The following is a 23,300-nucleotide window of genomic DNA, read 5'->3' as shown; positions in this document are numbered from 1 at the left end:
CCCATTTTTCTTCTATTGTATCCAAATCTTTGAGGGGACACAAATCTATTTCTAATAGCCAAATTTCAAGCAAAGCTGTTAAAAGTTTTGCTAATTCGAGCACCGCTAAAAGAGAAGTCCATTTTATCAACAACACCTTCCTGGACCCAGCCGACGCAAATAGCTAGGAAGTGGTAATTTCTCAATTTCCTGTTAACCAGCAACTTGCCAGGATATGTTCCTTAACTTAACAAAAAGGGGTATTTCTAAACTTTTGTATTTGCGTCTTAATATTTTTACTAAATTCAAAATTGACTTAATTAGAAGGCTTCACCACAATACATTTAAAACAAAATACTTTCATAATGCACTTTGAAACATAAAACTGAGATCAGAGACAAGATAAACCATGAGAAAACACTGCAAAAACATTCTGAGTCATATAATTCAAACGAAAAAGTTACAAAATAAATTTCGGAACATCAACTGAGGCAGTACGGACAATATAAACCATGAAACATCATTACAAAATTATCCTAAGTCATACATTTCAAACGAAAAGTTCCAAAATGCGCTTGGAAACATCAACTGAGGTAGTACGAACAAGAAAAACCATGACGAAATACTATAAGAATATCATAAGTCATACGTGTCAAAAGAATATATTCCAAAATATACTTTGAAACATCAATTGAGGTAGCACAAACAAAATGAACGACAAGACAACGCTAAAATTATCCAAAGTCATACGTTTCAAACGAAAACTTCCAAAACACACTCTGAAACACCGATTGAGGCAGCAAAGACAAAATAAACCGCACACAACGCGAAAAAAAATCCTAAGTCATACGTTTGAAACGACAAACTTCCAAAACGCAAGTTGAAACACCGATTGAGGTAGCACAGACAAGAAAAAGCACGACTCAACAGTACAAGAATGTCTTAAGTTATACGTTTCAAACAAAAAACTTTCAAAATGTCCTTTGAAACATCAACTGAGGTGGCACAGTCAAGACAATTCACGAGACAACACTACAAAAATATCCTAAGTCATACATTTCAAACACAAAACTTCCAATATGCACTTTGAAAAGTCAACTGAGGTAGCACAGACAAGATAAACGATGACACAACACTACAAAAATATCCTAAGTCATATGTTTCAAACGAAAAACTTCCGAACTGTAATTTGAAACATCAACTGAGGTTGCACAGACAAGATAAACAATGAAACAAGACTACAAAATATCTTAAATCATACGTTTCAAACAAAACACTTTCCTAATGCACTTTGAAACGCTAAAAAATATCCTAAGTCATATGTTTGAAATGAAAAGCTTCCAAAAGGCACTTTGAAACATTAAATGAGGTAGCACAGACAAGAGAAAGCATGACACGACAAACAAGAACATCCTAAGTCATACGTTTCAAATAAAAATCTTCCAAAATGACCTTTGAAACATCAACTGAGATAGCCAAGACAAGATAAATCACAACTTAAAACTACACAAATATCCTAAGTAATCCGTTTCGAACGAAAAACTTAAAAAATGCACTTTGTAACATGAACTGAGGTTGCACAGACAAGATAAACCACGACACAACATTACAAAAATATCCTAAGTCATACGTTTCAAAAAAAAAGCTACCAGAATGAACTTTGAAACGTCAACTGAGGTAGCAGAGACAAAATAAACTATGAGACGACACTAGAAAAATTTCTTAAGTCATATGAATCAAACGAAAACTTTCAAAATGCATTTTGAAACATCCACTGAGGTAGCACAGACAAGATAAACCATTACACATCACTACAAAAATATCCTAAGTGATACGTTTCAAAGGGAAAACTTCCAAACTGCACTTTGAAACATCAACTGAGGTGGCACAGATAAGATAAACCACGATACAATACTATAAAAGTCTTACGTTTCAAAAGAAACACCTCCAAAATGCACTTTGTAACATCAACTGAGGTTTCACAAACAAGATAAACCACTAAAAAACACAAAAAAATATCCTAAGTGACACGTTTCAAAGGGAAAACTTTGAAAAGGCATTTTGAAACACCAACTGAGGTAGCACTGACAAGATAAACCACGAAACAAAACAACAAAAATATTATAAGTCATACTTTTCAAACGAAAATCTTCCAGAAAGCACTTTAAAATATCAACTGGGGTAGCAAAGACAAGAAAAACCATGAGACAACACTACAAAAATATCTTAAGTCATATGCTTCAAACAAAAAGTTTCAAAATGCATTTTGAAAAATACACTGTGGTTGCAAAGACAAGATAAACCATGACGCATCACTACAAAGATATTTTAAGTCATAAGTTTCAAACAAAAACTCAACCATTAACTCAACCATTTTAATTCAACCATGTAAGGAACCTTGCCTCACTGAGGTTGGGGGAACATGACGGTCCCAAGTCATTAAAATGAGGAGGGTTGGGCTTTGGGTTTGCAACCCGCACCCGGGATCCTGAGGGGCAGCCCTCAGGGGAAAACACCTGCAACTGAAACGCCAACAACAGCCTCGGATGCATCACCTCCCCCCAGGAAACGACCCCCGCAAGCCCCCGGAACCGATTTTTGACTGCGAAACAACACCTAAAGATGGGTTTTTGGAAAGTGAGAACGACTAACCAGATATCCAAGACAGAACAAGTTTATAAAGAGATGAGACAATACCTCATCTATATTCTCGTTCACACTGAAATAAGATGGACTGAAAATGGATTAGAGAAATTTTATGATGGGTATGCTATAGTATTTAGCGGTCACACTTCTGTTTTGTGTCTAATCATACAGAAATGACCATCATCGCCTGCTATGCTCCGACCAACGAAGCTAATGATGAGGAAAAAGATGCTTTCTACAGCATGCTACAATCGGTCACCAAAGACTTACCCAGGCACGATATTATCTGTGTTGTTGGCGATCTAAATGCTAAAGTCGGTGCAGACCGTCAGTACTACCCTGAAGTTCTGGACATACATGACATCGGAGACATGAATCAAAACGGTGCACTCCTAATTGACTATGCCCTAAGCAACGACTTGGTGATAGGTGGCAGTATATTCGAACATAAAACGATTCACAAGTACTCGTGGGTGTCCCCCGACGGCCCCACAAAAAACCAAATCAATCATTTCCTCATATCAAGACGCTGGAGAAGTAGCATGCTCGACGCGAGGGGCTTTCGAGGAGCAGACGTGAATTCAGATCACATCTTGATGATAGCCGAAGTAAAAAGAAAACTGAAAGCTCAGAAACCGAAAACCAACGCCGCAACACACAAACAGTTCGACACTGATAAGCTGAATGATCGTGATATCCGCAGAAGTTTCTGCATATCACTACATAACAAATTTGAAGCGTTAAACCTGATCGATGAAGCTGAAGACTAATGTTGAAAACATATGGACCTTAATAAAAAACGCATACCATGACGTCGCAAAGGCCAGCCTTGGCTTCAAGAAAAGAAAGAAATAAAAATGGATATCGGACGACACCTGGAAATGTATCAGTAAACGCAAGGAGACCCGGTCGCTTATACTAAACACGTTTAGCCCAGAACAAAAAGCCCACCTACAGCTCCGTTACAAAGAAGAGGATAAGGCGGTTAAAAGAAGTGCAAGGAAATGCAAAAGAAACATTATCGAGGAAAAAGCAGCACTTGCAGAAGAAGCTGCTAAGAAAGGAGACTCCAAAATGGTGTATCGACTAACGAAGGGAAATAATCGGAAAGAAAGCAATCTGAACATCCCTTGTAAAAGATGAAATTAAGGCCGTAATCTCGGATTCACAGAAAGCAGACGAGAGATAGGTCTCGCATTTCGAGAAAGTCTTAAATAGACCCAGACCTGATGATCCAGAAGTAATGTCTGACCAACCGTTTTTCTACATTGACGTTAGTGCTGAACCCCAAGCACTGAAGAAGTGACGACAGCTGAGAAAAAGCTGAAAAATAGACGGGTACCTGGAGTAGATGGGATCACGGCAGAGATGCTGAAGGCGTCCCTTCGTGCCTGCAGAACCGTTTGGACTGCTCTCCTAGTGGCCATCTGGAATAGCGAAAAAGTTCCAAAAGACTTGACCAAAGGTATACTAGTAAAACTCTTCAAGAAAGGCGATGCGCTAGTCTGTGACAACTGGAGGGGCATCAACCTAACGTCTGTGACTAGCAAAATACTAGCCACAGTCATAATAGAACGCCTAAGAACAGCCCTAGATTCACACCTCAGAGAAGAGCAACACGGCTTCCGACCTGGTAGGTCTTGCTCTGAAGAGTCAGGATAATGAAACAAAAAGATGTATCTGCTCTTCATTGATTTTGAAAAGGCGTTTGATTCTATCGACCGAGATACTTTATGGAAGATTCTAAATTATTACGGAGTACCTGATAAACTAGTCAAAATGACAGTGGCACTTTATGAAGATAGTGAATGCTGCGTTTGCACAGAAAATGAGGACACGGGTTACTTCAAGATAATGTCTGGAGTCAAACAAGGTTGTGTACTATCCCCGTTCCTGTTTGTCATTGTATTGGTTTATTTTCTACGGCAGTCTTCAGGCTGTGGAGTGAAGATTAGCAGCCGGCAGATCTCGGATCTGGACTTCGCAGATGACGTTATTCTTCTCGAAAAAGCGAAACAGCGACTGCAGCTGCTAATCGCCGCCATAGATGAAAAGGCGGAGAAAGTTGGACTTGCGGGGAATGTCAGTAAGACAAAGAGCATGGCCACATCTGACTCCCTGCTGATACTAAATTGCAAAGGTAAAGCAATTGACCAGGTCAAAGAATATAAGTATCTTGGGATCTGGATTCAATATAATGGTAAAATAGCTAATGAAATTAAGAGGAGAATTGGAGAGGCGACATCGGCTTTTAAATAAATTGAAACCAGTTTGGCGCAGTAGTAAATACTGTCTTTGCTTAAAGCTAAGACTCCTAAATAGCAATGTGATGTCCCTCCTCCTCTATGCTAGCGAATGCTGGAAATTAAACGTCCAACTGGAGAAACGTGTCCTAGCTTTTGAGAACATGTGCCTTAGAAGGATCCTGAACATATTGTGACAGGAAGAGGGAACCAAAATTGAAGTCCATCGGCGAACCGGTCAGCCATTATTTACTGACCTCTTGATGCGTAGGAGATGGACGTATCTTGGCCGCGTCGTTAGTATGCCAGAGGATCGACTCCCAAAAACAATATATGAGTGGCGCCCCGAGGGGAGGCGGACAAGAGGTCAACAAAGACACACCCTACGGCGACAGTACGACCAGGACCTATGAAGTGCGGAGCTGTCTCTTCAACCACAGTGGGAGGATGTCAAGGCTGGAGCTCATTTCCGAGATGTCTGGCGAGGCTTTGTAGACGCCCTATGAGCCATTCTTGGCTCTGGAGGATCTAAGGTCTAAGTTAAGGTTCAAACGAAAAACTTCTAAAAGGCCATTTGAAACATCAACTGAGGTAGGAATGGCAGGACAAACCACGCAACAACGCTACAAAATATCCAAGTCATACGTTTGAAAAGAAAATATTTCAAAAACACACTTTGAAACATAAACTGAGGTAGCACTGACAAGCTTAACCACGACACAACGCTAAAAAATGTCCCAAGTCATTTGTTTTAAACGAAAAACTTCTAAAACACACCTTGAAACATTAAATGGGGTAGCAAAGAAAAGACAAAGCATGACTTAACACTTCAAGAATTTCCTAAGCCATACGTTTAAAACGAAAGTCGTTCAGAATGTGCTTTGACACGTCAACTGAGGTAACACAGACAAGAAAAATAATGACACAAAACTACAAAAATATCATAAGTTTTACTTGTCAAACGAAAAACTTCCGAATTGGACTTTGAAACATCGACTGAGGTAGCACAGACAAGATAAAAAAGAAACAAAACTAAAAAATATCTTAAGGCATAAGTTTCAAACAAAACACTTTCCTAATGCCCTTCGAAACATAAACTGAGGTAGCAGAGACAAGATAAACCCACGAGACAACATTGATAAAATATCATAAGTCATACGTTTCAAACGAAAAAGTTCCAAAATGCACTTTGAAACACCAGCTGAGGTAGTAGAGACAAGATAAACCACGACACAACCCTACAAAATATAGTAAGTCATTCATTTCAAACAATAAACTTCCAAAAAACACTTTGAAACATCAGCTGAGGTGGCACAGATTATATAAACCATGACACAATTCTATAAGACATTCTAAGTAATACTTTTTAAAAGAAAAACTTCAAAAATGCACTTTGTAACATCAACTGAGGTTGCAAAGACAAGATGAACCACGACACAACACTACAAAAATATCCCGAGTCACACATTTCAAACGAAGAGCTTCCAAAATGCACTTTGAAACATCAAGTGAGGTAGCAAAGACAAGATAAACCATGAAAAATACTACAAAAAAATATCCTAAGTGATACGTTTCAAAGGAAAAACTCCCAAAAGGCCCTTTGAAATATCAACTGAGGTAGCACTGGCAGGTCAAACCACAACACAACGCTTAAAAAATATCCTAAAAACGCTAAAACATCATACGTTTGAAACGAACAAATTCCAAAACACACTTTGAAATATAAACTGAGGTAGCACAGACAAGCTAAACCACGACACAACGCTAAAAATGTCCGAAGTCATACATTTCAAACGAAAAGCTTCTAAAACACACTTTGAAACATCAAATGAAGTATCACAGACAAGACAAAGCATGACAAAACACTACAAGAATTTCCTAAGTCATACGTTTCTAACGAAAATCTTCCAAAATGCACTTTGAAACATCAACTGAAATAGCACAGACAAAATAAAACCACGACACAACGCTACAAAAATCTCCTAAGTCAAACGTTTCAAAGGAAAAACTTCCATAATGCACTTTGAAACATCAACATAGGTAGCACAGACTGAATTTTCTCAAAGGAAAAGAAAAAGAGATCAATTTTCTATTTTCAATTTTTTTCCTTAGAAGAGAAAAAGAATAGAAAAAATCCACTCCGGTTGTAGATTTTCTCAAGGAAAAGAAGAAAGGTTTAAGTTCTCTTCTGAATTTCTCAAGAGTGATCAATTCTAGTGTAAATGAATATTTTGCTTTAAAAATGCCCCGAAAATGCCATATGTGCAATAATGCCTGCTAAAGGCTTTCGCGTGTCAACCATTCAGTGTCACAGGGCTCGGACTTATCATGGAACATCACAATCTAGCAATGAAATGGCAAGTAGCTGCCGTCCAATTAAAAAGAATGGTAATTTTTTAGTTTACAAAATTTATTTTTTACAGAAAAAGGCTGAAAAACTCTTATTTGTGATAATTTGCCACCCTCCCACCCTATGCCCCAAGGAACAAATAAGGTTTCTGATGGAAGTAGTGGTGCATTGTGCCACGCTGGTCTCAATTATTTTGAGTCATCAGAAAGAAACAATAATGGGGTTTCTTCATTAAGTTTAAACGGTCAATTCTAGTATAAATGAATATTTTTGCTGGAAAAATGCTACGAGAAATTCCATACGTGCTATAACGCCGGTTAGAGAACGCCGTGTGTCAACCATTCAGTGTCAAAGTGTCTTAACTGATAACAATAGCAAGCCAATAGCAAGAAAACAAGAGCAAGAAAAATGAATAAAATATGGAATTTAAGTGACATGTCTCTTGCACCTTTTTCATATATTTTGGACAAACTTTGATCATTCTCCAAGAAACCATCTCTAAAACATCATTCCTAAGAAAACATCGCTAGAAATTCTCTAAGAATGATCCTTCAAAATACTTCGATCATATCGCTAATTAGTGAAGAATTGCTCTGTTCGGGTTTATAATACCCTTCTAAAGGCATTATTTGACGAGCAGTTGCAATTTCTAGTAGCTGATTTTACCCTCTTCACCTCAGTCATGGGAAAAACGCAACCGCTATTCTTGTAAGTGAAACATGGAAGATTCTTCTTGCATGCAATGGGCAATCTCTAGAATGTATTAGCCAGAAAAGTATAATGGAAAGGGCTGCATGGACGAGTTGATTAAGGCATAGTTCTATAGGATGGAAATTGGCCTTTCGACTCCCAATGAAGACAAAAATCGTTATAATATAGCTGTCCTTTGAGAAATATCCTGGAAAAAAGTATTATGTAACACCCTACCTATGTATCCTCCTCAATTAAAAGTTTGGGATTCCCTCATGGATTCTTAGGAGACATATTACTGGAGAATGCATCATCAATAAACGTTCGCCATTACATAAGAACTAAAGAAAGAAAGAAATCCTTGAAAGAAAGAATACAACGCATTGAAAGAAAAATAAACTCTTGAAACGTCTTGAAGAAAAGTGTCTTAAAAAACGTCTTGAAACGTTTTGAACAAAAATGTCTTAAGAAACGTCTTGAAGAAAAATGTCTCAGGAAACGTCTTGAAAAAAATATCTCAGAAAAAATGCATTGAGATAAAGAGAAAACACCTTGAAGTATCTTAGAAAACTTCTTGAAGTGTCTTAGATAAAAGTCTTAGAAAACGATTTGAAATTTCTTAAAAAACATCTTGAAGTGTCATAATAGAAAATTCCTCTGTCTGGTACTGTCATTACGAAAGGCTCAGGTGTGCGCTGTCATTATACAACATGTTTGATGTCATTATATAACATGTGTGATGTCATTACGTATGATTCATGTATGCGCTGTCATTAAGTTATTTCCAAGAAATCTACTAAGTCATGCATTACCCTCACCTCCAATTACGTAGGTTAAAATTCCCTATGATGTAACACTTGTTGACCCATGCACGATTGCGTCATCTTCTATTATAGCAACAAAATGTAAACATTCCCTAACACCTACATCTCTTAGTTTCTCCCTTTGAGTTAACTGAAGCAAGATTTCGTCATTCATATTACATAGCAACCGAATGTAAACATTGTCACAAAACCTGCGTATTTTAGACAATTAATAATACAAGGGAGTCATTGTAATCTTATGGGAATCTGCTAGGGATGCTGTGGAAATCCTATAGGAATCTGCCATGGGAGGCTTTAAAATCTAGGGTATTGGCGCCGTTATAAACCTTATGACGATACTACTAACTACAACAAATCACAATCAATAAAATATGAAACAAAAAGAACAGAAATTACAATAATGGCAATTACACTCGCACACAATAGGTTAATTTTAGAATGTAATAAGCCGGACAAAATACCGGGAATGGCTTGTTAGTCGTGTTGCTTAGGGCACAAATTCCTTGGAAGAAAATTGATCTTTCGAGTCCAGGCGGTGTCAAGAACTAAGGAAAAAGAAAGAAACAACTAAAGCAAGAAAAAAAAGCGTTATACATTTCGGGTAAAAAATAAAATGCCAAAAAGGGTATTATCTGGCTGTAATGGTTACGCAATCATTACCTTGACCTTACATAGAGTGTTTGCTGTCATTAAGTTAAAGAAAGAAAAAATGTATTGAGGATTTTTGGCGAAAAATTTAAAAAAGGTATTACATGACAGTGATGCGCAATCATTGCGTAAGGTGCGTGTTGTCGTTAAGATACAAGTGGGGATTCCTCCGTGGGTTCCTGACGCAGAGTTACATAAAATTGCGTCAAGCATACTAGACCTGACCATTTGAAACAGGTAAGTCATGTGATGTCATTGGAGTCCAGAAGGGTGTGTCATGGGAGTCTCACCAACTTTGTTCCCTTTAATAGAACTGGTGACCGTATTACATAGGTGTGATGGTCCGAGGGGTTGGAATCTCCGTTTGTTGGACCCTTTGTGGGACCCTTTAAAGGCGAGGGTGTGTGGTGTAACGTAACAGGGCTGTCATAGAAATACACACATGTAAAGGGGAAAAACATCTGGGAATTTCGTCTAGAAACAGGGCTTGGCATTGTCTAGTAACTTCGTTTATTATAAAATACATTCAAACCAATAATCACATCAAATGATCATAACCAACAATCAAAATCAACAAACATAACCATCAAACCATAATCATAACCAATCAATCGTAACCAACAACCATTAATCATAACCAACAAGTAAAACCATCAACCATTAATCAAAATCATCAATCAATAACCAACAAACATAACCAACAAGCAAAACCAACAACCGTTAATCATAACCAACAATCGTAACCTACAAACAACATAACCAGCAACACAACCAACAACCAAAAAACGTAGCCATCAATCAATAGCCATATCCAAAACCAACAAACATAACCAACAAACCACATAACCAGTAACCATTAATCATAGCCAACAAATATTAATCATAACCAACAAGCATAACTAGAAACATAGCCAGCAATCATAACCAGCAACCATTAATCGATACCAACGATCATAACCAACAACCAATAATCATAACCAAAAAACCGCATAACCAACAATCATAACCAACAAACATAACCAACAAACCGCATAAACAGCAACATAACCAACTTCCATAACCAAGAATCCACAGACATAACCATCAAACAGAACCAACAACCAACAAACATAACCAACAAACTTAACCAACAAACATTACCAACAACCAACAAAAATAGGTTAATTTCCCTGTGTTAATCTGCTACCTGTGCGCTTGAAATTCTATACTATTTTCCTACGGATCTACTTAAAGGCAAGGGTGTGTCGTGACGTCAGAGGGCTGCGTTTGAAACAGCTGACCGAATTGTACAGGTGCGAGGGACTCTCCTTATTATTTTCTTTATTTATTACTACTTTTCTATTACCTCAGCCACATTCCAAGTAATTATATTGAAACACCTGGGAATCTTGCCTAGAAACAGGACATGGTGTGACGTCAGAGGGCATTTTGTAGAAATCCTATGGAAAATGGGGGGGGGGGGTGTTGTGGAAATTGGAAAGAGCATGTTGTGACGTCAGAGGGCTACGGTAGAAATCCAATGCTAATTTTCCTAGAGATGTCGTGACGTCAATCAATCAATCAATCAATCAATCAATTTATCAATACTAAAAAAAAAACAATACAATTACAAACTTAAAATTCGACGGGAAAAGGGATATGGGCGTTGTAGAAACTCAATGCTAATTTCCCTGTGTTAATCTGCTATGGTCGTCATAGAAACTCAATGCTAATTTCCCTTTGTTAATCTGCTATGGGCGTTGTAGAACAGATTGACCCCCACTACTACAGTCATTGCAAGAACTGGTTAAGTCCAAGCCTTTCAATTCCTGGGAAGCAGTTCAAAACTGAGGCTAGTGTTGACTTAGTGGATTTCTTTGGTATAGTACAAAAAGTGAATGAAGTCCATATTCAGTTTAAAAAATAAGCCTTGCAATTGCCAAACACAGTACAAAAAGGGCTAAATCTTGATTAATGCTAAAATTAGCCAAGTCCTAATTTGTAAGTCTCAATTAAGTGCAAGGAAGAACAAGTTTCTTGCTCAGTGGCAAAAACAAACCAAGTCCAAATGACGGACAAACTAGGTGCAAAACCTTGACTTTCTACGATTGGCTCATTCAAGAAAGACACATTTAAGTAGATAAAGTGTGTAGCCTATATTGGAACTAAACAAAACGAGAATAAACCCTCAAATGCTCCCCTCCAATGCCAATTTTTTTTAGAAAGGTAGGAATATCGACTTGCTGTTCTGCTTTTATATATTATCATTTTTTCTTATGTCATGCTGTTTTGTTGCTATTTTTCCTGTTATTACTCCACTAGTGGCATTATGTCTTCTTAGTGGGAAATAAAGTTCGTTCAATATTCAGTAGAAATGTAAGACATCAAGTGCAAAACCAAGCAAAGTTCTGACGCAATGTAAAAACAAGCTCAGGTCTAATTAAGTCCATGGTAATTTTCTGCAATACCAGGCCACGGTGATTGGTCTGATGCATTAAAAAAAAAATTTTTGACTCAATTTAGAAAACAGGCTTAGTACAAGCTATAAAATTTAGTGAGGTGTTTGGAGAAAATAATTCTTATTTTTAAACTGTGGAGTCGACTACTCCAGCTCAAGGGGTAAAGGAAATCTATAGAAATTATTCTAGTGGGAGGGGAAAGGGAAAAGCCTGCAAGTTTAGGGACAAAGCTGTTAAAAACCGTAATTTTCGTCAGATATCATTATAATTTAAAAGGATTTCAAAAACTGTATTCCTTATGTATTTTGGTCTTGCAGAATGAGTAGCAGCACTGCTTTATCCCATTTATATTTCTCAAGAGGAATGCAATTTGAAAAACGAAAATACATGAGATAAAGTATGAATACAGAGCTGCGCATTGTAATAAAAAAAAAGGGAATACCTTTTAATGGGGAAAATCTTCCTTTCCTACTCAGTACACAGCAGGAAGTGGTTAGAAATAGAGGATTCATGAGAAATCAGCAAATGGAGTGAAATCCCACAGAATTAGAAGAATGAGAATAGTTCATTTCTTGTTCTTTCTTCTCTTAATGGAAGGTTAGCAACAAGATCAAATAGATTTCTTTACATCTTAATTTAGTCGTTAAAATAATAATCCCAACTAATTTTCAGAATGAAAATTTGAATTGACGATAATTATGAATTGAAGCTCAACGGAGCTTCAGTCCTAACTTAAAAATTCGCAAAAATTGTACACATAGTGTTTATAGTTTTCAGCAATATTCAGAAACCGGAAGCTTTAAAAATATGCAGAAGGACGTTTTAACTGCGGCACTAGATGGACGGAGAGGGAATCAAAAATAAAGAATCGCCCCCTCCCCATAGTTATTGAAAAACATATTTCTTATGCGTTCATTGAAAAAATTAAGAAAGATCCTTCCACCCCCCTCTATTCCCATTAACCGGCATTCCTTCAGGGGTGTTAATGAACGATAGTTAGACAGATTGATATATTTCATTTTACGCAAAATCCTAGTGAGTTTGCCCATCAATTAAAAGAATTGAAATAGCAAATAGAAAATATCTAGCATAAAAGGGATGTTGCCACCCCCCTTAAACTATCCACCTCTTTGCAATAGAGCTAGGATTTTTTTTTCAATACGCTTCAAGAACCAATTCACCAATGCAAGAACAGGGTGATAATACTTCTTTCTTTACAATAACTTGAAAATGAAAGGATGCCTTTATCCGCTTTGTCAATACAGCTATCATTTCGTTGAAACACTTTCAATCAACAACTGGCTTTTTTTTACTTTAAAATGCTTTTTGTTAAGTTGCGTAGCCCTTTATTATAAGGAGCGTGTGGTCGAGGAGGGCAGCAGCCCCTTTATGTACAGGACAATTCATGTCTATTTTAAATTTTTATGTTGGTCTTTACTTTCATTTGAAAATAATGTGGTTTTTTCTACTTTCCTTACCTAAAACTCTCGCTTTGTAATTTTACAATATATGAGTACTTGTTCCGTGTCACACAACCTTGGGACTAGAGCAATATAAATTATAAAATATAATCGATTATCCAGATTCTCCTACCTTGTGGGGTTTTTGACTATATTGAAAAAATCTCTTTCTCTTCATAACCCCTAAGTACAATGGTGATTGGTGCATTCCCTTGAAAATTTCCCCCACATATAAAATTGAGAAGTGACATAGAAAGCATGGACAAATAAATATAAATAAAAAAGAAAGAAGGGATTTTAGAAAATTCTACCAATATTCCAGAATATAGGCAGAGTATGTGGTGTAGAAGATCCTATAGAATTTATTTTTGTATTTTTATATCCTTTTGTCAGCTAAGTCAGGTAAAGTTGCAGTACATGTCAGCTTGAGTCAGCTAAATTTGCAGTACATGGGTTACAAAATATTATTCATGAGCATTATACTGAAAGAACAGAAGTCAAATAAAAAATTTAAATAATTAAAATAGCGAATAAAAAGTCCAGTATATGAGGAGTGTTGCCGCCCCCCCACCTCCCCCTGAACTATCCCACTTTCTGCATTAGAGTTAGACTTTGTTTTCACCTGCACTTCTAGAACCAATGCTCCAATGCAAGAGCAACATGATAATACTTCTTTGTTCACAATAACTTAAAAATGAAAGGATGCGTTTATTCGCCTTGGCAATACAACTACCATTTCATTGGTTTTAAAAAAGGAATCAGTCAATGAAACACTTAAAATCAACAACTGGGTATATTTTTTTGTTACTTTAAAATGCTTTCTATTAAGTAGCGTTCACCATTTATCATAATGAGCGTGTGGTCGGGGAGGGCAGCAGCTACTTTATGTACAGGATAATTCATGTCTATTTCGAGTTTTTATGTTTTTCTATAGTTCCATATGAAAGCAACTTGATCTTGCCTACTTTGCTTACATTAAACTATCGCTTTGTAATTCCATAATATGTCAGTACTTGTTCAGAGTCACAAAAATTTGGAACATAAGCAAATATAAATTATGAAATAGAATCGATTATCCAGGATCTCTTATCTTATGGATTTTTCGGCCATATTCAAAGAAATTCTCTTTCTCTTTACAAGCCATAATTATGGTGATTGGCGTACTCCCTTTGAAAATCCCCCATCCTGTAAAAAATATTCCCCATGTATTTAATTGAGGAGCCACTTAAAAAGCATGACAAATAATGATAATGAAAAAAAGAAGGAATTTTGAAAAATTTTACCAATATTCCAGAATATAGGCAGAGTATTTGGTGTAGAATATGCTACAATATTTATTTTTGTATTTTCATTATATTGTAATTCTTTTTTTCTTGTATATGGGGGTTGGGTAATCATAAAAGAGTAAGATAAAGGTTAACACTGGGGCTGCAGGGAATGATGCCAACTCCGAAGGCAAGCTTAATAGGTATTTGGAAGTTTTTGAACAAAACAGACCTCTCAATATTTTTATTCAATATTGTAGGGATTAGAGGAGGGCTGGATAGCAAAAAAAGAACAAATAGAAAGACCATACCCAGAGGGGGGTTGACCCCCCACCCCCCGAAATGTTTTTTCTGATTCGTAAAAACGTAATAAAAATGGACAAAAAAAATTATGCATTTTTGAGATACCCCTTTCTTTCCAAAAATCTTTGTGGAACCCCTACACCCCCCCCCTCGAAAAAAATTCTGGGTATGGCCTTGACCAACAGGGATGTTGATTGCCCTCCGTAGCTTAAAGACTTTAAAAAGGACAATTGAACTTTTAACTTTCAATCGAATGAGTCCCTCCCAAGTTTCTCAGATAGTTTCATCTTTTTGAAGTGGGTGAGATAATTTTTTTAGAACTTTTTATCCCTTTTTTGGGTTGCATTTTGGAATGAAGAAATATATCTTTTATTTTACTTCTGCATTTGACCCCCCCCCTTGGCCTAGCCTTTTATATAAGTTTCAGGCCAATAAAAATTCCCCCTTTTTTGAGCCCCCTTCATTTTATAGGAGGAACCATTAAAAAATAATCCATTCAATGTTTTTTTTAAATTAGTCCCCTTGGACAAAGGACTTACGGCAATGGGTTTCAGTTTGATCAGGGAAGAAAAGTTTTTTGAATCATTTCCAGACCCCTTGTCCTCCCTTTCCACAGCAAAATATTGATGATCTTTTTGACTAAGAAAATAATCCCTGAGAGTTTTACTCCACTGAACTCCTAAGATCAAACATGCCCCCTCCCCTATTTTTCACTATAAAATATATCTGAAAATAATTGATTGTTCGAATAATTAATGGTCGCTATCCCGAGGGTCTCAGTACTATGTTATCCATGGATTCATTGATAGCTCCAACTATTCTAAACAGATTGGCTATCTCGAAATGTTGATCAGATTTAATACAGGATTGCAGAGGGACTGGATATAAAAATAGCTTCTTGGACGGGGCTTCTAGCTCGTCAATTACTTTTGACTTCAAAAATTTATTAGAGCCAAATTTCTGATCAAACAAGTATTTTCCAAAGTTTCTAAGATAATAAGGAGTGGGGGTGTGGAGGGGGCAGCCATTCTCCAATACGGAATAAATTTTTCTTCTTTTGGGGTTTAATACTGCTCTTTAGTTCTATGCATTATACGTGTTGCTGTTTATTTAATAGCAGAAACGGCAGTCATGTTTGGTCTTGGTCGTCTTATCAGCTATGAGCTTTTAGTAATCGTTTGCTAGGCCAATATGTCAAAATTATGTTGAGGGTATCATAGGCAGCGCCATAGTGCTGCCTAAGTAAAGAACGATGTTGGCACAATGTATTATTTTTTTTTCTTTTGACCAGGTCACTTCGTATCGAAGGAGTTGTCGTAGAAGCTTCAAAAAAGGCTCATTCGATTGGAAATTGGAGTGACTGGTGCCCTTATTAATAGTCGAAAGTGATTGGAAGGCAACTAACACCCCTTCTACGCCCACCATTTCTCCAAACACATCCAAACAACATTTTGAGATAGCCATTTTGTTCAGCGTAGTTGATTTCCAGATAGAAATTATGTTTTTGAGGAAGATACTCCCCCACAACCCTCAGGGCAAGAATTGGAAGTTACGCCCTGGGGGCAAAAGACTTTTTTTTATAGAAAGTGTTGTCGTAGAAACTTCAAAAAGAGCTCATTCGGTTTAAAATTCAAAGGGCTAGTGCCCTTTTAAATAGTCGAAAGTGATTGGAGGGCAACTAATCCCCCTCTCACGCCCACCATTTCCCCAAACACATCCAATCAAAGTTTGGAGATAGTCATTTTGTTTAACGTCGTTGAAAGTTCTGAAAATTAGGTCTTTGAGGATGACACCCCCCCATCCCCCCCCCCCCCTTCAGCCCTCAGGGTAAGAGTTATAAGTTACGCCATGGGGACATATAGGGTTTTCATAGAAAGTGTTGTCGTAAAAACTTCAAGATGGGCTCATTTGATTGGAAATTGAAATGGCTAGTTCCCTTTTTAATAGTCGAAAGCAATTGGAAGGCAACTAATACCATTTTCACGTCCACCATTTCCCCAAACACATCCAATCAAAATTTTGAGATTGCCATTTTGTTCAATGTAGTTGTAAGTTCTGGAAATTATATTTTTGAGCAGGAAACTCCTCCCACAGTCTTCAGGGCAAGGAATATAAGTTATGCCCTGGGGGCATATAAGGTTTTTATTGAAAGCTTTATCGTAGAAACTTCAAAAAGGGCTCTGGAAATTAGGTCTTTGAGGATGACAACCCCTCCCCCCCCACAGTCCTCAGGGCCAGCGTTGTAAGTTATAACCTTGGGACATATGAATTTTTTATAGAAGGAGTTGTGATAGAAACTTCAAAAAGGGTTCATTCAATTGGAAATTGAAAAGGCTAGAGCCCTTTTTAATAGTCGAAGGTGATTGAAGAACAACTAACCCCCCTCTCACGCCTATCTTTTCCCAAAACACATCCAATCAAAATTTTGAGATATTCATTTTGAAAGTTGAAAGTTCTGGAAATTAGGTCTTTGAGGATGACACCCCCTCCCACCACAAGCCTCAGGGGAAGGCTTGAAAGTTATGGCCTGGGGTATATATATGGTTTTTATAGCAAGTTTTTCGTTGAAACTCCAAAAAGGACTCATTTGATTCGAAATTGAAAGGGCTAGTGCCCTTTTTAATAGTCGAAAGTGAATGGAGAGCAGCTAACCCCCCTTTCACGCCCACCATTTCCCTAAATACATTCAATCAAAGTTTTGAGAGTGCCATTTGTTCAATGTAATTGAAAGTTATGGGAATTATCTATATGAGGATGACAAACCCCTGAGAGCCCCCAGGACAAAGGTTGTACGTTGTGCCCTGGGGGCATATAAGGTTTTGAAATTTAGCGTTGTAGAAACTTCAAAAGGGGCTCATTCAGCTGGAAATTGAGAGGTCTGGTGCCCTTTTTAATAGTCAAAAGTGATTGGGGGGTAACTACCCCCCCACGCTCACCATTTCCCCAAACACATTCAATCAAAATTTTCAATCAAAATTTTATTCAACGTAGTTTAAAGGTCTGAAAATTATGTCTTTGAGCATGAAAATCCTCCCCCCATAGCCCTCAGGACAAGGGTAGTAAGTTATGCCTTTGGGGCATTTAATGTTTTTGTAGAAAGCTTTGTTGTAGAAAATTCAAAAAGGGGTCTATTTGATTGGAAATTGAAATGGCTAATGCCCTTTTTAATAGTCGAAAGTAATTGGAGGGCAACTAATCCCCCTCTCACGGCCACCAGTTCCCCAAACACATACAGTCAAATTTTGTCTTTGAGGATGACAACCCCTCACAGCCCTCAGGGCAAGGGTTGTAAGTTATGCCCTGGGGACTATGAAGTTTTTATAGAAGGAGTTGTCATAGAAACTTCAAAAAGGGTTCGTTCAATTGCTAACCCCCCTCACACGCCCACCTTTTCCCCAAACACATCCAATCAAAATTTTTAGTTATTCATTTTGTTCAACATAGTTGAAAGTTCTCGAAATTAGGTCTTTGAGGATGACAACCCCACCCCACCGTCCTCAGGGCAAGGGTTGTAAGTTATGCCCTGGGGCATATGAAGCATTTATAGAAGGAGCTGTCATAGAAACTTCAAAAAGGGCTCATTTAATTGAAAATTGAGAGGGCTGGTGCCCGTTTGAATAGTCAAAAGTGATTTAAGGGTAACTAACCCCCCTCTCACGCTTACCATTTCCCCAAACAAATCCAATCAAAATTTTCAGATAGCTATTTTGTTCAACGTAGCTGAAAGGTCTTGAAATTATGTCTTTGAGGATGACAACTCCCCCCCCCCCCCATAGCGCTCAGGACAAGGGTAGTAAGTTATGCCTTTGGGGCATTTAACATTTTTATAGAAATTTTTGTCGTAGAAACTTCAAAAAGGGCTCATTTGATTGGAAAATGAGAGGACTAGTGCTTTTTTTATTCGTCAAAAATGATCAGAGGGAAAATGTCTCCCTCCATTCCTATCATTTCCCCAAACACTTCCAATCAAAATTTCGATATAGCCATTTTGTTAAACCTACCAGAAAGGTCTGGAAATTATGTCTTTGAGGATGAACCCCCCCCCCCCCATAGCCGTCAAGACAAGGGTAGTTATTTATGCCTTTTGGGCATTTAACGTTTTTATAGAAATTTTTGTCGCAGAAACTTCAAAAAGGGCTCATTTGATTGGAAAATGAGAGGACTAGTGCCTTTTTTATCCGTCGAAAATGATCAGAGGGAAAATGTCTCCCTCCATGAATATCATTTCCCCAAACACTTTTAATCAAAATTTTGATATAGCCATTTTGTTAACCCTATCAGAAAGCTCTGGAAATTATATCTTTGAGGATAAGAAATCCCCCCAGTCCTCATGGCAAGGGTTGTAAGTTGTGCCCTGGGCATATATACGGTTTTTATAGATAGTTTTGTCATACAAACTAAAAAAGGGCTCATTGGATTAGTAACCAGACGCTCTAGCGCCCTTTTTAAGAGTCAAAGTGATCAGAGGGCAGCTACCGTCTCCCCCCCTACACACACGTCACATTGTCCTGAAATGCGTCTAATAGAAATTTTGAGATGGCCATTCTATTCAAAATAGTCTAAATATCATATAACCAGGCTTTTGGGGTTGAAACAAACCCCAGAGACTAGGGGCAAGGGTTGTAAGTCTTGCCCAGGGGGTATTGAAGTTTTTTTTATGAAAGGGATGGTTGTTTAACTTCAGAAGCGGCCGACTCTTTCTCCCTGAAAAAGAGTACATGAATATAAAACGAACAGAAATTAATAAAAAAAAAACTTTTAGCACAAAACAATTTTATCAAAAAAAAGTAAAGAACTCCATTAAACCAAAAATGAACAAAAATAGTATCAGATAGTCTAAGATGTTTACAACTGTAATAAATCAGAGTCAATGAATGAATAAAACCTGAAACAAACAGAAATTGAAATAATTCAAACTCAAAACGAGCAGAAATTCATCTAAGTAGGGTTCTAAACCCTATGATTTCTAAGAGCCAAAATATAACTTGTACTTTGCTGAAAAAATTCTTTAAAATGTTTTCCCTTTTATAATTTTATGAAATCAAAAATTAATTAAGATTTTAAGGAATAAATATCAGCATATGTATATTAAACTGACAATCCACTTTTTTTTTCAGTAAACTCATTTGAAATTTTTTCAGTTAAGTACAAATTATATTCTGGCTCTTAGAAACCATAGGGTTTAGAACCCTACTTCGATTAATATCTGCTCATTTTGAGTATGACTTATTTTTTATTTCTGTTTGTTTTGGGTTTCATTTATTTGTTAATACTGATTTGTGGTAGTTGTATGCTTTGTAGATTATTTGATTCTATTTTTTCATTTTTGGTTTAATGAAGTTCTTTACTTGTTTTGAAAAAATTATTTTGTGCAAAAATTTTTTTGATTAATTATCTGGAAACGAAGCGCCTAGCTGAGTAAATCGAAAGACACTATGAACGTCCGTCATTTACTACGATTATTTGAAAAAAACTACGTTTTCTAAAGAGTTGAAGAGGCTGAGTTACAAGGTCGAACCTTAAAACGTACAGGGATTAGGAGGCACAGTTGTAAATAAAACCCCCCGCTTTCGCAGCCTGTAAATAAAAAAAAAGTTTTTAAAAGTGAAAGTAAGGAGCGACATTAAATCTTAAAACGATCAGAAATTATGCCGTATATGAAAAGGACTCTGCCCTCCTCAACGCCTCGCTCTTTACGCTAAAGTTTGACTTTCTCACAACTCTTTTTTTTTAAACAATAAAAACTATAGTGTAACGAGCGAGGCATTGAGGAGGGCACAGCCCCTTTCATATACGGAATAATTTCTGATCGTTTTAAGATTTAATGTCGCTCCTTACTTTCACTTTAAAAAACTTTTTTTTTATTTACAGGCTGCGAAAGTGGGGGGTTTGGGGGGCGGCAGCCCCCCTTCTGTGCCTCCTAATCCCTGTACGTTTTAAGGTTCGACCTTGTAACTCAGCCTCTTTAACTCTTTAGAAAACGTAGTTTTTTTCAAATAATTTATGCACGTTTTTGTACAGTTTATTACTTATTATTGCTTGACTAACTGTTAGATGATTGTGTATTATTATTTTCTTTCTCGACAGGGTGTTTTAAGGGTCGACCTTGTAACTCAGCCTCTTTAACTCTTTAGAAAACGTAATTTTTTTCAAATAATTTAAAAAAGAAACTGAGTTTCTTTTTTAAAATTTAAATTCAGTGTATAAAAATTTTATCTAACGGTGAATCGAACCCGGGTTTTCCGCCTGATAGCCAGGAGTCTCAACCGTTGCACTAAAGAGACACAATTGTAATTGTTTTTTAGTAAGGGGAATCTTTTTGACGCAAGCAAAACTTGATATTTGGTTTTTGGAAAACAGGGAAGGAGTAATCAGATTGAATTGAAATTTCGAGGATAAGCTACCAGGCCCCAGGAAAGCATATCCTCTAAATTTCAGCCCGATCAGACAATGTTAAAGGGGGGTTGTGGTGGGAAAAATTAACATGGGCTATTATAGGAAAACGAGGTTTTTCGTAAATGTAAATTCGGGGGATAATTTTTTCGGTCTGAAAATATCAAAAGGCCCTAACAGGTCAAATTCTGCTTCGAATGAGTCCTCATTCACCCGGATCCGGTGCCAACTGTGGCCTGTAGGCGTGGCTAAGAAAAAAAAGAAATGAATGTTAAGTGGCTATATTTGGTTTTTTGAAAACAGGGAAGGAGTGATAGGATTGAGCTGAAATTTCGAGGACAAGCTCCCGAGCCCTAGGAAAGCTTAACCTCTAAATTTCAGTCCAATCAGACAACGTTAAAGGGGGGCTGTGGTGGGAGGGTCGAAACTTCCGGCCCAGTTTACCTCATGAAGATAAAGTCGGAGGAGGATGAAATTTTGCACGTTTCTTAGTTTAAGCTTGGGCTACAAAATGCGATCGCCGCCGTCTTTCTGCGGCCTCTAGGACCTGAAATCGCTTAACATTGTGGTGGGTCGCCTCTTTATAGAGGCACAAGTCTGCCTCCTTGATAAAGTCGGAGGGGGGTGAAATTTTGCACGTTTCTTAGTTTGAGCTTGGGCTACAAAATGCGATTACCGCTGTCTCTCTGCGATCGCTAGGACCGGAAATCGCTTGCGGGCTCTCATAGGAAAACGAGCCCGCGTCTTCGCGGGCTAGCCCGCTTATAGCGGGTTCTTATAGGAAAACGAGGTTTTTCGTAAATGTAAATTCGGGGGATAATTTTTTCGGTCTGAAAATATCAAAAGGCCCTAACAGGTCGAATTCTGCTTCGAATGAGTCCTCATTTACCTGGATCCGTTGCCAACTGTGGCCTGTAGGCGTGGCTAACAAAAAAAAAATGATGAATTTTAAGTGGCTATATTTGGTTTTTTGAAAACAGATATTTGGTTTTTTGAAGGAGTGATCGGATTGAGCTGAAATTTCGAGGATAAGCTCCTGGGCCCTAGTAAAGCTTAACCTCTAAATTTCAGCCCGATCGGACAACGTTAAAGGGGGCCTGTGGTGGGAGGGTCGAAACTTCCGGCCCAGTTTACCCCATGAAGATAAAGTCGGAGGAGGATGAAATTTTGCAAGTTTCTTAGTTTGAGCTTGGGCTACAAAATGCGATTACCGCCATCTCTCTGTGACCTCTAGGACCTGAAATCGGTTAACATTGTGGTGGGTCGCCTCTTTATAGAGGCACAAGTGTGCCTCCTTGATCTGTTTGAGAGAATAAGTTGAAACTTCCAAAGAATGATGGATGTCAACTCGACCTCAAATTCTAAATTAACACAGAGAATAGAGGTAAACCGAATGACTCTATGTGTAATGTTTCATCAGAATAATAAGGGCACAATTACTTTTATTAGTAAAACATGACCAGTGTTATATTATTATATTTTCAATTAATGTAATTTACATGGAGTTAAACTCTAAGTCACAACCAAGCAAATTTAAATCTGAAAGAGTTCCTTTTTCCAAACTTCAATTTAAATAACATGGAGTCAAACTTCAAGTCAGAATCAAGCAAATTTAAAATTGACAAAATTCTTTATTCTACACAAGGTCTGCTGTACCTTTAAAAAGCACATCTTTATTTATTTATTGTTTAATTTTGAATTCAATAACATGGAGTTGAACTCAAAAACAGAATCAATAAAACTTAAAAACAACAGACATATTATTTCAGATAAGGATGCAAATTATTTTTTTAAGCTCTATCTTACCCTGCTAGATTAATCCACAAGCCCCAAAAGCATGACATTTTTTTTCATGAAATATAAAATTAAATACTGTTGGATAAAATAAAAATAAAATATTTTTTCAACTGAGAGTTATTGACAGCATTAAAACTTAAAATTAACAGAAGTTTTTGCGTATGTTACGGAGGCCACCTCCTTCTCTACACCTCAGTTGCCACGCTAAGGCTAATAGTGCTTTCAAAAAGCTTTTTATTCCAGTTCAACGGCACTTATATTTCA

At 37.3% G+C, this 23,300-nt stretch overlaps 2 protein-coding genes across 2 annotated transcripts in view; both read left to right on the top strand.

Annotated features, from left to right (window-relative positions):
* The first annotated feature begins 2,798 nt into the window (after nt 1-2,798).
* On the top strand, nt 2,799-3,395 carry LOC148940062 (protein CFDP2-like). The gene has a single exon (XM_089106063.1). It carries the CDS (start codon nt 2,799-2,801, stop codon nt 3,393-3,395), a length of 597 nt encoding a protein of 198 aa, XP_088962189.1.
* An 8,931-nt stretch (nt 3,396-12,326) lies between these two features.
* Nucleotides 12,327-23,300, top strand: part of LOC148940061 (uncharacterized) — a 99,423-nt gene continuing 88,449 nt past the window's right edge. The window contains exon 1 of the mRNA XM_089106201.1: nt 12,327-12,415. Coding sequence (XP_088962327.1) covers nt 12,373-12,415 — 43 coding nt within the window. The 5' untranslated portion in view covers nt 12,327-12,372. The remainder of the gene's footprint in view (nt 12,416-23,300) is intronic.

Source organism: Artemia sp. Qi Xiang Cuo, chromosome 20 (genome assembly GCF_049724085.1).
Source record: "Artemia sp. Qi Xiang Cuo chromosome 20, ASM4972408v1, whole genome shotgun sequence".
NCBI classification, from domain to species: Eukaryota; Metazoa; Arthropoda; class Branchiopoda; order Anostraca; family Artemiidae; genus Artemia; species Artemia sp. Qi Xiang Cuo.
The sequence above is the reverse complement of the archived record's forward strand: the minus strand, read 5'-3'. Positions and strand labels throughout refer to the sequence as shown.